This window comes from Cynoglossus semilaevis, chromosome 13 (assembly GCF_000523025.1).
Source record: "Cynoglossus semilaevis isolate Cse_v1.0 chromosome 13, Cse_v1.0, whole genome shotgun sequence".
Classification (NCBI taxonomy): domain Eukaryota; kingdom Metazoa; phylum Chordata; class Actinopteri; order Pleuronectiformes; family Cynoglossidae; genus Cynoglossus; species Cynoglossus semilaevis.
Window position 1 is genome coordinate 20,479,319 of NC_024319.1, and position 18,841 is coordinate 20,498,159.

Below are 18,841 nucleotides of genomic sequence, written 5' to 3' on the forward strand. Positions count from 1 at the left end.
CATAGGCAGTTCTGGGCCGGACTAGTTCAGCTAGAATCTGGTACAGGACCCCGCATCTGGTCCACTGAGGAACGATCTACACCTGGATGTCGGCTGCAGAGACCGCTGCCCTTCTGATGTTTTATCTCACTCGAAAACATCACACACAACCCCTTTTCACACATACAGCACATGTACACATGAGGCACTGACATTACAGTATTTACAGGCTGAAGTGGCTGAGACTGTTGGAAAGTCCTTTGTTTTGCTGATGACCTTTGGAAGATGTTTTATAAGTAACAACAGTAACTTTATGAAACAGTTGAGACACATTTCAAAGTTCAATTTCAGAGAACTCAGGCTAGAGATCAGGGCCAAGGCCTCCACAGACATGAGGCACTGACATTACAGTATTTACAGGCTGAAGTGGCTGAGACTGTTGGAAAGTCCTTTGTTTTGCTGATGACCTTTGGAAGATGTTTTATAAGTAACAACAGTAACTTTATGAAACAGTTGAGACACATTTCAAAGTTCAATTTCAGAGAACTCAGGCTAGAGATCAGGGCCAAGGCCTCCACAGAGTCTGATTGAGGCTGCTGGCCTGACCAAGAGCCTGTTTGCTGCCTTCTCTTTCCACCCCGGCCCGACGGCACTTCTGTTTCTGAGGCGGCGAGGAGACGATGGAAAAGCTCTGCTGGATCGGATGTCTGTAGGGATGAGGAGAGGTGTTGGCGCTGAAGGTCTGAGCCATGCCGAGTCTGTGATCAGACTTCTGTCTGAGCATCCTGAGAATGGACTTTGTCCGCATTAGGGAGCCAGGAGACAAGGAGCAACTGGTGTCATTTCTGTTAAGACCACGGTGAACTGTGGAGTCTGAGTCTGGCTGTGGGAAGCGGGCTGAAACACATGAAGCGTCCAGAGATGCTCCCATCCACAGGTCTTTTCCCTGAGATCCCAGGAAGTGGGCAGCTCTTTGGAAGCAGGCAGAGAAGCCATCTTGGAAGGACTGTTTCTCGCCTCCTCCTGTTGTTGATTTGTCCCCTTGAATAGTTCTCTGAAGGAAGAGAACAGTGTGCTCAAGGATCTCTGCCTTCTCCACTCTGCCCTGAGCTCCACTCTGCAAAAAACACATCAGAATGGGTTCAGACACAAAACAAAAACCTGCAATCATGCCTGCATAAACCTTCATTGCAAATGGAATTTGCAAATTATTATTATCATTATTGTCATTATGTTTGACTTTTTATAACATGAACATCATACATTAATTTCACTAATCGTCTTTTTTTGTAAAGCTAGCATCTAAAAAGTAATATATTACAAAAAAGAATGTTTCCATTGTTCTTTACAATTAAAGGTGAATTATTGTCATCATCTTACCAGATGTTGGGGCTCCTGTAGTAACATGCTTCTCAACCGCTCCAGACTGGCGTTCATCCTCTCCCTGCGGCGTTTCTCCACCTGAGACTTGATCACCTACGAATAAAAGACAAAAAACAAACAAACAAACAAAAAACATCCATTAGAATAATGAAAGTCGAGAGAACATTTTATAATAATAATCGTTCGATTAACTGCAAGGTAGAAATATGGTGGAACGTCAGAATAATAGTAATTTAGCTGAAGCCAATTGTTCAAACTAAGTAACAATTGAAGTGAATTGTATTCGTACCTTTCTGTCTCTGGTAGCTTCCTCTGTTTCCTGTAGCAGCTTCATATTGACCGATTATCTTCAGTGAGGAACAACTCTACACAGCAACTCCTCAGATCCACTGGCCTGGTGTTCCCAACTGCTTCCTTTATCTACTCCCTGGACTCAGACTCCCCCCACTGCTGACACCTGTAGTTTACAGCCGCCTGTCACCCACGCGTCTGTCACCGACACCTACTGCCGACACTGTCCTACAGTTTACGACACTGTAGTTCTGGACTGCATTAAAAGAAGTTAATTTTAATTTAATGTTATTAAGGCTTCATCGCTTGAAAAAATAGACAAAAACAGGATAAAACCTTGGTCCAATTACGCACAAGCTTTTTCTTCCCCGTCTGCTTCTCCCCCCGTGTTGCCCCTCCTTCTCCCCATTACCGAGGCGGCGGCAACACTGAGCCTGGGTTGATAGAGATTTCTTCACGTTAATTCTTCCCCACCGACACCAAAATTCTTGCTCAGTGTGTGATATAACTTGGTTTTCAGTAGTAATTGTTGCTTCTTTTTTTAGGAGAAACTGATATTTAATTTTAATTCAAATTTTAAATTCGAATAATTGCACTGGAAAAAACGACTATTGAGAACATTAAGCACGAACCAGAGGAAAGTTATTCAATAAATCCATAAAATTATACAAGACAAACACTTAGTTATAACTTCTCTCTGTGCTCCAATTGTATTCATAAATAAATACAGAAAACACTAAAACATGTCGATATTATAATTTATATTTTTATATTCTATCTTGGTAACCCTGTTTCTTATTTCCTGTCGTTTCTGAACCAGTGTTGGTGCATATGATGAGGCAGAAAACAAAATAAAACCCAATGAACTGAAGTGTTAAATTACAGGGTAAATATTCATTAATCAAATGTTCAACTTTGGTATGCCCATAAGTATGGATCTAATTTATTATTATTTCTGAATGCCTTCCTTGCTGTTAAAGGAATAAAAGGAAAAAATAAAAATCTATTTATGTAAATATGTGGCAAAAAATAAATAACGTTCAAATAAAAATCTAAATGCTAATGATTAACTTGCAATATAGATTAACTTCAAAAAGATTAAAGTCGTTATAAAATGATCGTTTTCATTTATTGTAAGTCATTTTTCATATTTCCACTGTTTTTAACTGTCGTTTTTATCCTTAAATATCATTTTGCGACTGGACAGTGGAAACAAGAGTCCACAGCCATTTGGTGTCTGTGCCACTTGACTGGTGATTTGAGTCCATCTGGTCCCTTCTGTTTGGTTTATGCACCTGAACTTTTGACAAACATAAAACCGTCCTCAGTGGGAGTGACGTTTCTTTGACCTTTCGAGCACCCTGCACATAACAAACCTTCAGTGAAAACATGCGATGTGGTCATTTTTTCAAGTAGTTGCTATTGTCAATCAGAGAAAGGACAAACAGAGAACAGAAAAAAAATGAAAACAAAAAACTAAAGAAAAGCTAATTACACTGGTCGAAACCATTTTTCTGTATATATTATAAACACGTAATACCTCAGCATACCTACGCACGTTTTCTGTTAAATAAAAGGTTGCTTTGTTTCATTTAAGCCGTGCGTAAAGGGTGCGTAAAATGTGGATCCCGCGCGCGCGCACGTAGACACACATGCTCACACACTTGCTTAACACCTCTACGTTTGTCACACACTCTGCAGAAGACATGTTTAACAATAGTCCGCAGTTGTTTTGCATTCACACCTCCTCGCCACATAAACCGCCACGCGTGCCTTTTGGCCCTGTTGGCCTCTCGGTCTCGTGCTGATGCAGATGGAGGACATTTGCGCGTGACGTAAAAGTTCGCTGATGTCCACTGGAGATCGTGGGAATAGAAGGAGACAAAGGGTGAGGTGAGGACACACACGCGTGGTGAGGAACGTGACACCAGGACACGAGTGGGGACCAAACTGACTAATAAATGAATGACCAGAATTGAATGGAATTAAACCGAGACGTTACAACGTCACCACGATCTAAGTCTGCGGTTTTCAACCCCTTTTCTGGCTTGTAAACCCATTTTAGCGACACAATGTTCAAGCGACCACAAATGCATGGTTTTCTGTTCAGTCACGTGATTGTAGCCTTTAATAAAGATAAGCCAGCTCAGATATTTTAATTTGCTGCAAAAAAGAATAACAAGTTGAGAAAAACTGTTATCAATAATCTTTAATAGACATTTACTAGACTATTACTAGTCATTTCAGGCGACCCTGAAGGAATTCCGACCCCAAGGTTGGAAAAAAAAAAGAAAACCAAAAATGATCTACATAATAAAGCATAGAAATATTTAATTTGTACCACACCCATTTTTATATTTCTTACCAAAAGTTCAAATGATTCGACGACAACTTTAAAATAAATCATTCTCTCCTGCAGCTTTAGTTTCAAGTATACAATTGGTGTTAATAACAGGAGAACTGAAACAACTCAAGAGTTTAACATTTACAACTTAGACTGAGGTTTTTAAAACATCAACATTTTGAAACACACATGCTGCATTTAGAAAGCTTGCACTTCCATTAACCATGCAGGTGTAAATAGCTTAAGTTAATTAAAAGGTAATTCAGATGGAGACATTTGGAAAGAAACCAACCACAAGTACATGGAGATGATTTAGATCAGAAACTAAAGAGAAAGAGCATTAAGGAGGCCATCAAAACCTTTAAGATTTGGAGATAAGTTCTAACAGTGGGCTCCTGGAAGAGGACCAAACTTTGTCCCAATCCTTTAGAGTACCAGGTACAGAGGGGACTGTCAGGACAACCATGAGCTGGTAGTGAATACACAGTCTTTATTGTAAAAGAGGTAGAGAGAATACAGGTGTTTCACTGTACAGAAAAAAGACAGCACTGTTGATATAGTCATTCAAACCATTAATGTGGACTCAGTCACACTCCTTTCACACACACACACCTGATAGAAAAACTGAACGGACACAAACAAACAAACAAACAAACAAAAACCAGAGAAACAAACGCACAAAATCTTTGGATTTTTCTCTATTGGCCACTCATTCACTGAATGCATTCTCTCCTTCTGAGAAGTTTAAAGAAAACAGTTGTAGGACTAATAATAAAAACAGCAATATTAATAATAATAATAATAATAATAAAGATATAGTGTGCTAAAAACGATATTGAAAACCCACCCGCCCCTCGACCACAAACACCTTTGTAACATGTTAAAAAGTAGTGAAGAAAAACAATTAGCCCCCTGGAGCCGTGATAATAAAATCACACTTGCATGCACACAACACACATACAGGTATCTTCACGCTGCCATCTGTGCACTTGGCTGCTTTTTTACAAAAACAGAATAATGATCCCAGGCTATGTGGGGGAAAAGAACCGATAAGAGAACGAGAGACAAAATCAAGGTCTTAAAACCGAACGGAAGATACAAAAAACAAAAACAAAATCGACTGCAGCCGAGTGGGTAGTGTCATTAGCATTCTTTTTGTCTTTTGCTTCTGTTGTCGCTGTCATTTGGTGTCAGAGGACGGGGCCATCAGTCAGAGTTGTCGGAGTGGTCACTGTGGGGCGGGGTGCCAGGCGTGGGCGAGTTTCGACTCTGCCAGTTGCCATTTGCCTGAGGAGTCGAAAGATAAACAGCGGAGACTTTCAACCAGCTGACAGATGCTGAGGTGATACCACGTGACTCATACTTGTGTCATGCGGAGCACGGTCAGTGTACAGATTAACAATCAACTAGTCGACTTTACTGATCCACAAAAGACCATACAGAGCTTTGGTAAACTTCAAAAACAACACGAGAAGACCAATAATATCGATGGTGAAATCAGTGATGTAAAAATCTGATCAAAGTACGACTTTCAGAAGATGAAAATAAAAAGACACAGGAAGAGGAAGGTCTTCTTACCTGCACACCCATTTGATAGGCGGAGTGTTCTCCATTCACAGGTGGAACACCAAGGAACATGTCAGCTGAGCCAGAGAGGGAGAAGGACCCGGACCCTGAAAGATAAAAACATGTCGAATGTTTTATGGTCATTAAACTGTCATTAGCAAGGAGAAAATCTTTTGTTCACTGAACAGTTCAGATGGTTGATGGTTGTCTTATTTTTTAGTCTTACAAATAGGGAAAAAAGCTGCAAACAGTCTGAGAATCTAAAAAAACAACATGCTCCCATTTCTTACTGTCCACATCCTTCAATGAATGCATTACATCCACTGGGAGGCAGTGTTGAGTTCAGACATATTTATCCCACACAGAACTCCACTTCTCCATTGCAGTCTATGAACTCACGCCTAATTCACATCCTATTTAATTCCCTAACCATTGTCCCAACATTGTCCTCTGCCCCTGGGACTCACTGATATCGTAGATTTGTTGGTAGTTGCTGTTGCTGTTCTCTTCTTCTTCTCAGTTCCTTTCGTGTTGCTCAACAACCAACTACGTCTGGAGTTACTGTTTCAATTCCTGCTTTAAGGTAAATCTGCATATGTTGCAAAGACAGATTTTTTCCTATCTGGAAAGTGATGTTTGTAGGGTTTTGCAAAACTTTGCCAATCAGGAGGAATAAATGTATTATTTTGGAGTTTTCTTTGATATAACACTGGCATAACCTCTGTATACCATTACATAGAATTTATTTGTACTTTTGTATACAAATTAAACTTCAGCCCCCAGTCAGCAAAACCAAATAAACCCAAAATATTCTAGACTATTTTATGGATGAGTACATTTTGAGATAAAATCTAATTTCTTTAAATTGATTTCAGGAAAGTCGGTGCAAGTGGGTTTTTGACTGTATATATTTGTGCAGTTGTACATCAACAAATTTAATGCAGGAAAAACAGAACTCTTTACTTTATGAACTTCAAAAAAGGACAGACTGTAATTATTCCACAAGGCTATTTTCTCAGTCTGACATTGCTAAATTTCCCTCTGCCTCTAAAGTTGTTTAAAACTGTGTTCTCACTGAGGCGCAAAAACCACGGTCACAAGCAGCTCAATAGTTGAGCTGAATAAGCATTTAATCAATGAGCGCCTGTGGTGTCTTCGGGCACACTCACACTAGGGCCACTTGCTCCATGCTGCACAAAAGTGTCAACATACCCCCTCCCGTGTCCTCCCTTTGGCCTGCATCCACATTAATTCTTTGGCGTGGAGCGCTTGCACTCACACTAGCTCTAGGATACAAGCTTCAGGGGCAATAGGGCGTGGAGCAACCGCCCTAGTGTGACTGCACCCTTTATGGACCTCACTGACTTGAGCCTCAACAGTGAGTTCAGAAGTGCAGCTGATGAGGTTGCCAACACACACAGGGTGGAGACTGGACTGAGTCACTGAAAAGTGAAACCCACAGCATCTCCTTTTACAGATAGTACCTGTGGAGTTGGGAGTGTGCGGAGAATCGTCGCCTTGTCTGGCCCCCAGAGCCGTCTTCATGGCGTAGAGATTGGCCTCCTCCTGGAATTTGCTAATGTTTTTCTTGTAGCGGATTCTTTTATTGCCAAACCAGTTTGACACCTGACAGGAGAGAAGAAGACAAAACCAAGCTGAAGGAAAATCTTAAAAACATTTTTAAATGTATTTATACATATAAGGGAAAATGCATCCACACATAAATATGTGTTTATATTGAATAAAAATAACATGTAAGCTTAAAGATTTTCATTATTTTATGCAACTCATTTCAACACAATTCAAAAACTGAACTTCCTGTTGACACACAGGTAGCATCAAAGTTATAAGTTAAAGTCAGGCTTCACTGCAAATTACATCTAATTCTCACATTTCTAAATAAAAGGAAATTCCAAATAAATGAAACTTTAGGTACCAGTACAGTTTTCACTGGTTTACCTGAGAGATGGTTATTCCACACTGTTTGGCGAGTTCCTCTTTGGCTTCTTCACTAGGGTAAGGGTTGGACAGGTGGGAGTAGAAATACTCATTCAGGACCTCTGTGGCCTGTTTACTGAAGTTACGCCTCTTACGTCTACAACAGAAATGACGAAACAATGAGACAATAATTAGTTTGAGAAGAAAGAGTGGAGACATTTTTCAGTATTAGCTGAAAATAATTGCTATTTGAAAACATTACAAGCAGTTTATTGAGCTAAGAGCATACACTATAAGCCCTTAAAAAGGCATCAAGAAAATATGAACAATTGTGGGAAAGAAAACAAGAACTTCTAACCAGAAAAGGATTTACATAAAAAAAGCCAAACTTGAGTTGACTAAACCATATTGAATCTCTGACATCTCTAGCTGGGTGTGATTGTTGAATACCCTGGAATCATGCGTATGATTTTTATTATTCACTCATTTTATTATTTCATTTTGTATACAGTATATGATATATTTATTTTATTATATTTTTGGTTTACTTCATTTATTATGTTACTCTTATGAATCCTTTATGTTTAAAAAAAGTTAAAAATAACAAAACTTCATAACAAACAATTGATCCATAACCTTTAAAAATGTTTTGACCAACTTATTTTCAATCACATACAGATGTACAGACCCACCTGGCGTCCAGGAAGCGAGACCTGAGGATCATGACGGCCTCACAGGTGCTCTGTTTCAGCTGAGTCTGGATGGAGCTGAACTTGCGGTGGATGATGGCCACCATGCGCTCGATCTCCCGTGGTGTCACAGGCCGTGTGCGCGACTGTTCCCTCAGCAGATTCATCACGTGGGTGGTAAATTCAGTGCACGCCTGGGAGCAGTGGGAGAAAAAACAGTGAAGGGATAGTAAAGTACAAAACAGCTATTCCTCGATAATTGTTTGTGGTCTATTGAGTTCCCCCAATAACTGGTTATTTTTTAATATTATATTTTCATAATTCAAGGTATTTTTTTCATTTACCGCAGACAGTAGGTGCAAATAAAAAACAAACAAAAAAAATCCATCAATGTATGAACTGGTTTCTCTATCACAGCCCAGAACCAATCTTTACTAGGGGGCTGGTCAGACAGTTGAAAGTTGCCAGGAATACAATATCTTTAAACTGAGCCAGGTTGCATTTTATACTTTGATTTTATCCTTTTCTAAAGTAAAAGTATTTTTGTTTTTCTTATTTTGGTAGCTATTGCCGTTTTAAATGTGCTACAGAAACAAACTCTACTTACCTTCTTTTATATGAGCATATTTTACAGTTCACTTTCCCTAATGGAAGACATCTTACTTTTTGAGTTGATGGGAGACATGAAGAGTTGATAAAGGAATTTAAAAGTATCCATTAAGTCATCAGAAAAGGTTGTATTGATCGGATGATATTAAAACACAGTCTGGCTACTTCCATTTCCTGATGCGACCTCCCGAGGGACTCATAAAGTTCTATTTGTATATCTATTTACTGCATGTTTAAAAAGCATTGCAACTGCTCTGGTTACTAATGTCATCCAGAGAATGGAGGCAACTTATGTAACAGGAAAGATTGGAAACACAGCTGTCTGTCATTTGATCCAAAATGTTTTTAGAATGTGTATTAGTCTGAACAGGTAAAAACCATGGTGTGTCAGGATTATAAGGAGAATGCTTTCTGTCACTTTACACATTGGTTTTTTTTTAGGTTAAAACTACCTTATTACCTTTAAAACAACACTCATTCATTGTTTTTGTTCTTCAACTGAAACAGATGTGTCATTAATTCCAGTTTGAGGTGTGGCAGTTATAAGTATTGAAAAGCACAGCCTGCTTTATACTTATATCTGCTCTCAAAATCATAAAACTAACCCAAGTCAAATCTCTTTTATGAACCTATTGTCTCTGATAAAGTTTAAACGTAGACTAGACCTGTTCATGCAACAGTACTGCTTATATAGCACACAATAGTATTTGTGCATTCTTCCTGGTGTTCTGCACTACATCCTGTATCAAGCATGTATTCTCAGACAGGAAGATGTTAAAAAGTATGAAGTCTAGACCTAACATGTCAGTGAACTTCAGTTCTGGAGAGCAGCTTTAGTAGAAGCAAGCGTGCACAGGCAATGTCAGCTCTGTTGCGACACAATACCTGCTCATACTTCTCCAGCTCAGTGTGGTAGATACTGCGAATCTGGCTCAACTTGCTTTTGTAGTCGGAGTGCTCAAGAGAGCTGTCAGGGGACATCCCTCCAGAGCTGGTGGCTGCAGACACAGCAGCAGCTGCTCCTCCACCCTTTTCTGGGCCAGCTACGCCCTCTGCCAACAACATGTTGTCCAAGCGCACTAGCTGAGGATCTTGTGGCTCCTCCTCTTGTGCGTTTCTCATCGACAGACCTGTTAATTAAACCAAAACCAGAATCTCTTGGTTATAATTAGAAAAAGTTAACATGGCAACGAAGTGTATTTAATTTGGCACAAATATTCTGTTCATAAATCTTCTTATCATAAACCGTGAAAAAATAATGCACATGAAAAGTACAAGTTTTCTGTTCTGCTAAATACAGTTTACTTTCACCATAATTCTCCACCTTAACATTTTTTGTTTTGGAGCTAAATTTCAAATTTACCTATTTCACCAAATGTGCAGCTTTTTTTCTGTCATGATTCTCTTTTTTTGTGCAGCTTTTTTTCTGTCATGATTCTTTTACATAATAACATTTTATTAATATTTCATTAATATATAATTTTTTTGCTAGCTGTTACTTTAATACTGGATTTACTTTAATCTAACTATTACCCTTGTCAGCATTGGAAATTTGTTTTACTGTAACTGTTTTTCTTGACCATTAAGTACATTGGTCCAATTTTTTGCACTTGTTAGCTGATTATTGACTAATTAATAACATTTAGCTTATCAATTAGTCATTAGAACTAATGTCATTAGGAGTCACTCTTAGAACAATTATTAGAGTGAATTTTTGACCCTCCTCTGAAGCTCACTACAACAGACTGCTTTAACGCTGCCTTTAAAATTCAAAGATATCCAAACTCTAAGTGAACTACCTAACAGCATTGCCCACATTTACCACAAACAGTTGCAAATTCTACACATGCCAGAAATGCTGCGTTATTTTCAGATATACACCCACTGTATGTCCCACTGGGCACTGGGGTCTGTGTTTATCCAGCTGTTGTCTTTTGTGTCTATTTTTATGTGTTGACTTTTATACAAAGGATGTCACTGTCTAATAAGGTCTTGCCTTTTTGACAGGCACTATTTGACAATGTAAATGACAATAATGAGTATTACTGTCAACAGCCCTAAGCAAACTTACCCTTTGTGTGACTGGCTGAGTGGGTGTGTGTGTGTGTCTGTCTCTGTGTGGAGGACATTGAATTTGTTTTATAGACTTTAGTGACACACTTGCATCATTTATTAAAACCGTAAAACACGTTTTGCATAACCAGAAAAATGTGAAATAATTTAAGGTCTACACTGACAGAGTAAAAATAGTTAAGAATTAACAAAAACATACCAGTTTTTTCTTTAATCTCGCACAAAACGCTGAACAATGCAGGTTTCATCCGGTGACAGTTGAGTGCATGTTTCCTGTATCCAGAAAATAATATTTATGTCAAAAAAGCAGACTCGATACAGTCAAATAGAAAAGAACGAAACAAAACAAGTATCACAACAACTAGCTTTGGCTAATCTAGGATAGGTTAGCCATGGGCTATGTAGGCTGAACTTGAAAGTGTACAGTATAAAAATAAACGAGCGAATGTCCTTATTAGATACAGATGATAAATAAAATTAAGCAAAAAGTGCATTTTTATAGTAACACAGCAACGGAAAAATAGCGACGCATTGTTTACAATAGCATCAGCTAGAATGAGCTACTTAGCTTAGTTTAGCATGCTAACAATGGCTTCTAGGGCGAAGGTGCTAAAACAAACAAACATAAATCATCGCAACACACAATAACCCCCTTAATGCGTATACAATTTAATCTGAGCTCATTATGACAAACACTACGTCATTTCCACCTGCTAATTGCTTAGCCACATGCTGCAAAACTATACAAAATAGTGAAGTTCAGGAAACTTTGCCACAGCGAGTCGCGATCAACAAAGAGGCAAAACAAAAAGCACCAGCGCCTTTTTAAATGTAACATTTAAATAATTTTAAGTGCTCACTAACTTTGCTTGCGCTTCGTCCAAACTTTGGTCAGTGATGGTCATTATTTGTTGCAGTATGTCCCCAATGTCTCTGCGGCTTTCGTGTCCGTTTTCGGAGCCCTCCAGGCCCGCGGGGTCCCCTCCGTCGGACCGGTGCTGGGAGGGCTGGTGGACCGTATTGAGCGCATGCATCCCCGGGTGGCCGCTCATGCCGAGTCCCCGGCCATTAGAGGCCCCGTTGCCTGTCAGTGGCTGCTGCTGCTGCAACATCTTCAGCGACGACGCACAGTGGCGACGACTGCTGCCCAACTGCGCTCACAGACGCAGTACCAGCACATCCCAGGCATCACACAGTGAGGGCAGGGTCCCCTAGCGACTGATATGGAAATCATATAAACACTGCGAAAATAATGGTATTGGCAGAGACGTATCGAGTCTATATGGGGTCCCAGTAGTTAGATCTGACCGTCCTCGGCCAATATTGCCATTATCTGAAGTTCATTGCATATCAGTCACACATTTGATGTTTACTCAACTAAAACAGTGGAAAAGGTAGCAATCAGCTTTTTAAGGTGAATACTTTGTCAAAGTATAAGTAAGCTTTTTAAGGTGAATACTTTGTCAAAGTTTAGTCTTTCTAATGTCATTATAATTCACACGTGCTCTTTAGTATTTAGTATTTTTTTAAAAAGTAACACCTTGTAGTAGAATATAGTTAAATCAGTGCTGGGCAACAAATTAATTTTTTTTAAATGATTGCCATTATTCACATACATTCTGAGATTATTCACACCAGCATCATTGTTTCATAGCAAATTCAATTAATTGTGTATTATACGGTTTTATTTTAAAAATAATCTATGCTACATGAGCATTTTATTTTAAAACATTGTGCACTAATGGGGGCTATTAAACAGTGGTTTAGTGGTGGATACAACTGCAAACTTACTCAATACACAAAAAAATAGATACCAAATTAAATGTACATTCTTTAGGAGAAGCAGAATTGTTTTTATAAACAATTCTTTTCAGGCTGTTGACTCTTTGTAGGATGACTGTAAATATATTGCAGTATTTTTAGACAACAACGTCCCCTCCTGGGACATTCGCAACAATCTTCGGAGACACTTTGTGGCCACAAGCACCAGCACTGACTCGGTGAAGCGGCAGAAGCAGTGACACAACTGGTTTGCATGTAAACAACACAACACAATACTTCTGCATGCCTTCTCTGTCTTCCAGTGTTGATCCTGTCAACACCAACATTTTTTACACTGGAATGTCAGTGTGTATGCTTGCTTTGCAAACAAAATGGTTAAGAATAATATTAAAATTAAGTTGGGTTTCAGTCATAATGGTTAATGCAAAGGATAAAACTTAATTTAGTTTGTATAAATGAGAGGAAGTCAGAACAGAGTTTGTACAATAATTGCTGTAAAATTATCGCAAGTGTGTTGCGCCTACGAGGATTAAATTTACCCTGTTGTTTTCGCCATGCCGCTGCCACAGGCATGTGAATAAACACTCAGATTATAATTTCACAGTTTAAAGTGCTAATTTCATTTCACAGAAGCCTCCATACTCGTCTGACTCGACTTCTCCTTTTAGCTGCAAGTCAACAGGATGTGAGCCAAAACCACAATGCCATCACAAAACTGTGCGCCTGTTTCAACATGTTGCAGTTGAGCTGACATAATCAAATGAGCAGCAGTTAAAGCAGCGACATCTGCCTCCAGCTGCTGCATCTACTGAAATAACCGCTTACGCCGAAACTCTGATTCTTCTTTATTTCTATTCAATGTGGACACTAGCATACAATGATTATGCAAATGCACTCTGAGGGGGGGGCACCAGACCAACATTTAAATGAGCATGACTTGTCAGTAGTGGGTCAAATGCACAGGGGTGGGTTGTGGTAAGAGGAACAGGAAGAGAAGAGCTGAGAGACAGAGGAGGTAAAGAGGCAGACAGACGGTGTGAGAGCTCATCACGTCTCTGTGTGAAAGCCTTCGTACAAGGTTTTTTCTTCTTTTCGTTTTCTTCACAAAGAGATAAGAACAAGTAGTACACCTACAATGCTGTGCTCTGGGAGCGTATGCAGATGACATTTTGAGGAGGACGTCTTAAAAAAATCCAAGGTAAGAAAATACTTTTCTTTCACAGGGGATCAAAACAACAAAGGAATGTAACTGGACCAAAACTTTTTTTGGTGAGCACTACAACCACATTCAACAACAAGTACTTCAGCCACATTGTCTCACTCACTTGTTGACATACAGATACAGGAATACATTACTTAATATGGGATTTTCAGCTAAAACATCTGTAGCCAACATGCTTCAACCTGCCAGACTTGTTCCTTAAAAGCCCATAAGCAGGAAAGAAAGCCACAGTTGCACCAGAGTAACTTCATGTCTATTTCAGTCTACATTTTTATGGTTGTTATGTGTAATCTTTGCTGAGGTCTGTAGAATGGGTTACTTTGAGCCTTTGCCTTAGTTTGACTTCAATTTTTTTTGCTCTAACCCGTGTTTGTTTGCATCTTATTGTCAGGGTTTGACAGCAAGATTAATGGACAGCCGAGAGAACAAAGTTGAAATGGCTGGGGAAGAGGGACAGCTGGAACCGCTTGTTATCACTGAGGAGGGAGAGACAAATTTTGTTCAAAAAGAGACGACTTTTGCACAGAACCATAGCAAAGAGTCATTTATGAAAGAGGAAGAGAAGCACAAAGGAGAAGAAAAAAGTGAAATGTGTTCCGAGGAGAAGAACTTGGAAACACAGCCCGTCAAGACGGAGAGTGACCAGGGAAAAGTTGTCGAGGATGAAATGGAGAAGAAGGGAGATGACTTGCCAGATGAAACTGAAATCTCAGCGGACAGACAGAATGTGGAGAATCAGGTGGAAGAAGCTGTTGAGAACAAGGAAAACCCTGAGAAATCCACTGAAGCAGTTGAAGAAACTGTTGCACAAACTGAGCCACAGCTGGTGATGAAGAGGTTGAACATTTCTGATCACCGAGAGGAGGTTGGTGAATATTTGTATAATGCTTGATTTTCATTTGGTGCCATACACGATTGAATAAGCAGACAGGGAAGTGTTTTCACTGCCTGTGCTGGAGGACAAAGCAACAGGTATTTTCTGTTGTTCATGAGAGAGAACGTAGGAAGTGAATTCTTTGAGTGTGCCAACTTGACATTCTGTGCCACTCACTCACTCACATACCTTTCCTTTCCCTCCCTCCCTCCCTCGTGTTCTTTCTGTCACCTGCCCACGTTATTTTTTTTTTCAGACTCACCGTTTAACTCCTGACTTCCCAGAAGCTCTGTACGAGCTGCTGTGCACCCTTCAGGAAGGCAGACGACTCAATGACCAGCGCTGCTCCTTCACACTGGAGAGCAGGGGCCCAAGGCGGAGGTGTCACTCTGAGCCCAACACCAACAAACCAGCCCACAGAGGTACAGTTTCACAGGCACTTTAAGACTTTTTTTCTGGGGACCCATGTTTTAAAAGTCACAAACCTTCACAACCCAAGTCAATAGACATTATTTGTAAATTCCTGGGAAACATGATGCGTGACAATCCCCCCCAAAAAATCTCTTGCAACCCACCTAAGGGTCGCGACCCAGTCTTTGGGAAACAATACTTTAAGAGGACAAAGTTGCATATGTGCTGTATTCTGAAGAGAAAAAAAGTCTATTTCAACTTCTGCAATTGTATGGCCTTAAAAGTCTTCTAATGTATGAACAGGGTTGCAGATATCTTGTGTTGTGTTTGATACTAACTGGAATGAGGACCCTGTTTTTGGAGGTGGTTATAATAATTTTTGCGGATTGCCCTTTGCATTTAGTTTCTGCTCCATGTAGTGGAAACACATATAGCATTCAGTATCGTGTTCAGTTGCTGGTGTTAGTTCCTGTGGCGGTAAACCTATTTTGGTATACTATCTATTCTCATCTCAGTTGTATGAGTCTGGTAACTGTGTGTTAAAAAGAGTTGAAGGATAAATGTATTCAGTCAAATTAAGATATTAGGAGACTGTTAAAAACAAAGTTTAATCTAGCTAGAACAAGCAGTTACAGATCAACAAACCGTCAGGATGTTAATAAGAAGTGCTGAGTCAGTCTCAGTCTGGAGTCTTCCATTACCCTCCCAACTTTGTTTCTTGTTGCTCAGTGGCCTCTCTTTTGCATAATATCTTGGGTGAGAGGGTTCTTCCCATCACATCAGATAACAATGACACCTTGAGAGTCACCTACTCCTCAAAGTCCAATCATTGTACCTTTCTATCTAAATATACCATGTAGAATATTTCACACTTTGAAAAAAAAATCAAGTATACATTAGGTTCTAGAAACGATGTTAAAAGGTCATATAACTACACATGGAAACCGCTGAATGAACCATGTCAAGCGGTTAAAGAGACGAAATCATTGCAGTCGGTGCACCAGTTTCCATACAGTGCTGCTGACTCACGCTGCTCACACTGACACAACACAAAGCTGCCGCTTTACTGTGACTCATCAGTGTTTCAGATGTTCGTGACCTGCTGCTGTTACTGATGATGACCTCTGTGAAATCCTCAACACTTCTTTTCCCTCCTTTCTATTCAGTCGTCTTCTCTTCGATGACCTCCCTGCAAAGAGAGGAGTTTTTTGAGCTGGTGGCCACCACTCAAGCTCGTCGGCTTGATGACCAAAGGGCACAGCTGGGAAGGCTCTCACCACCAAAAGGCAGATTCAGAAGTTTCAGAGGCAGCATAAAGCAGCTCTCTTTGGTGAAAAAGCCTGCGCCGGTTACTGTGCCTAAAGAGGATCTGTACGATATGATTCTCACCACACAAGTAGGGAAACTAACGTCCATTGTGAACTTCCTGCCGCAAGATATATTATTTATTTTTAATTATTGTTCTTTCACCCACAGGCTCAGGGTAGGCTGGAGGACCAGCGCAGTAGAGCTCCTGGTCCCATGGATGATGAGGACTTTTTCTCCCTGCTCCTGAGGGTCCAAGGTGGACGCATGGACGAGCAGAGGACGGCACTTCCATGCATGCTTCAAACCTGAGGGCTGTATGGCTAATGTGGAAGCCATTCCAGTATTGAAGCCACATAAGTTTTTGTCAAAGGTCACACGTGTGAGGATTAGTGACATCTGTTGATGGCACCCAAATTGCAACAAACAAGACTTCTCTTTTTATTCTCTCTCATTTCTTTTTGTAAGCTTTTGTTTTAAAATTTCATGAGCAGAATTACCAGCTGGTGTCTTCTCAAGGGCTGCTATGGAATCATGGTGGTACGAGACGCTTATTACAAGGCTACCAAAACAAAACAATTTCAAAGCACTTATGGTTCCAGACAATAAAACCCTCCTAATATTATTCACTGGACCTCGGAAGAGTGGTTTCAGTTGACGTTATAATTTATTAAAAAATGTCATTGTCAAACCTGTGGAGATTATTGCGAAGCCATTGATATTTACACTGCACAGCTTTTAACATGATTTGATCATAAAACTGTGATGTTTATTCATTCTCACCAGTCATAGTAAATTGGAGCAATAATTACGCTTTACCATGGCCAGGTTGTGTCTTTTACTGAACGTCTGCAGAGAGTGCTTGAATGGTTTATGTGAGTGTGTGTTACTGTTGTTGGTACAGGCGATGCTACTTTCTTGTACAGTAGACATTAAAAAACACCTGAGGGTCAGCAGTGGTGAGTCTGACTGTATGTGGTGATTTTTTATTATTATTATTATTTTGTATGTGAAAATAAAAATCTACCAGAGCCATTTCTGTGTAGCTTTTTGTGTTTTGTGCCCCAAAAATATAAATCATACTAAAATAACACAATAAGTTAAAATATATAAATGTAATTTATTTTGGATTAAAGAATATTTGTTGTGCCGTGAGAGAAAGCAGGCAGGACCCAAATGCAACACGTAGGAGACTGTCTTCAGGAGCAGGAAGTTTATTCAGAATAAACCTAAAACACATCCACCTACTGGGTTCTCAAGAAACTAACAGGGAAGATAAGGTGTGATCACCACACAATAATCCTAATAACACAGAGAGGTGAGGGAGAGAGGTATATTTGCCCAGGGCACCAGGTGACACGAGTGAGGCTAATGACAGACACACAGGTGAGTGTGATGACACTAATCACCTCCCCCACAGACAGACCACACAATATTTACAGTACTAAACACACCGCGTAGTTCCTCTTCCACAGTGAACATCGTTTGTAAGTTTATTTCAGAAACCATGGCTTTTTAGCACACACTTTGTGAAATAGAGCAAACTTTAGCCTCCATATAAATGACAAATGCGATGTGTTATGAATATTTTGTATTGTGTTCCTCTTTACATTAGAGTAATGACTTGGTCCATAATAGTTCTTGATTTTTACATTCTGGTCTTTGTTTACAACATTGCGAGAACTAGTGCGTTAGATCAGATATCTTAGTCATAGTTCAGAGACAGCTGACCACATACCTAGGTGTAAAAACTAACTGCAGTTCCCCTTTTAGGAAATGCCTTTACAAATTTGCATTTGAATAAACCACTCGGTCACAGGCAAGTGATCAAACAGTTGTTTTTCAAAACAATTCTGAAGCAAATTATGTACAAACACTGTCACCCTAAAGTAAATTTGGGGCTAAGAAGTTTTCTAAAAATATAATGCATTTTAGGAACCATAAGTAGGCACAACATTGACTATCAACAAGTTACATAGGTTACATACAAAACTTATTGATGTTGCTGATATAAATACTTTACACTGTTTGACATGAGGCCTGAGGGGTGATGGTGGGAGGGTTAATGTAGACTCACTGTTAACAACTTTCTTATTGCTCTTATGAGATCTAGCAACTGTGTGAAAATAGTCAGGGTCACTTCATGTCAACATCCAGATCAGTCCTCATGTGGCCTTCACTGCTCTCCTGTGTGTTAAGACTTTTCCGTTCTGAGTAAAACTCTAAAAGGAAGTCCTGGTTTGGCTATAGGGGATGTAAGAGTTTTTTAAGAGGTCACTGTGTCACTTCCTTAAACAGAATGTTGACAATGAGAAAACAAAAAGTCCAAAGGAAAAAATTAGCTGTATTTGATGAAATTGTATTTTTCTATATTT

At 39.6% G+C, this 18,841-nt stretch overlaps 3 protein-coding genes across 4 annotated transcripts; 1 reads left to right on the forward strand and 2 right to left on the reverse strand.

The window, feature by feature from the left end:
* Positions 1-6: 6 nt before the first annotated feature.
* Positions 7-2,095, reverse strand: LOC103388960 (transcription factor HES-4-A-like). 2 transcript variants are annotated; one of them, XM_025061706.1, is made up of 4 exons: positions 1,652-2,095; positions 1,360-1,455; positions 552-1,096; positions 7-360 (listed from the first exon to the last, which is right to left on the reverse strand). In XM_025061706.1, exons 1-4 carry the CDS (start codon positions 1,694-1,696, stop codon positions 348-350), a joined length of 699 nt encoding a protein of 232 aa, XP_024917474.1. In that variant the 5' UTR covers positions 1,697-2,095; the 3' UTR covers positions 7-347. The 2 variants fall into 2 exon arrangements, with proteins under 2 accessions (XP_024917474.1, XP_008322424.1); XM_008324202.3 differs by lacking the exon at positions 7-360 and having other exon boundaries at positions 378-1,096; positions 1,652-2,094.
* A 1,755-nt stretch (positions 2,096-3,850) lies between these two features.
* Positions 3,851-12,133, reverse strand: pbx2 (pre-B-cell leukemia homeobox 2). The gene is made up of 8 exons (XM_008324191.3): positions 11,737-12,133; positions 11,072-11,145; positions 9,685-9,929; positions 8,194-8,384; positions 7,523-7,658; positions 7,048-7,189; positions 5,576-5,670; positions 3,851-5,284 (listed from the first exon to the last, which is right to left on the reverse strand). Exons 1-8 carry the CDS (start codon positions 11,982-11,984, stop codon positions 5,204-5,206), a joined length of 1,212 nt encoding a protein of 403 aa, XP_008322413.1. The 5' UTR covers positions 11,985-12,133; the 3' UTR covers positions 3,851-5,203.
* A 1,439-nt stretch (positions 12,134-13,572) lies between these two features.
* On the forward strand, positions 13,573-17,501 carry gpsm3 (G protein signaling modulator 3). The gene is made up of 5 exons (XM_008324190.3): positions 13,573-13,852; positions 14,268-14,741; positions 15,007-15,172; positions 16,328-16,557; positions 16,638-17,501. Exons 2-5 carry the CDS (start codon positions 14,286-14,288, stop codon positions 16,776-16,778), a joined length of 993 nt encoding a protein of 330 aa, XP_008322412.1. The 5' UTR covers positions 13,573-13,852; positions 14,268-14,285; the 3' UTR covers positions 16,779-17,501.
* Positions 17,502-18,841: the final 1,340 nt, after the last annotated feature.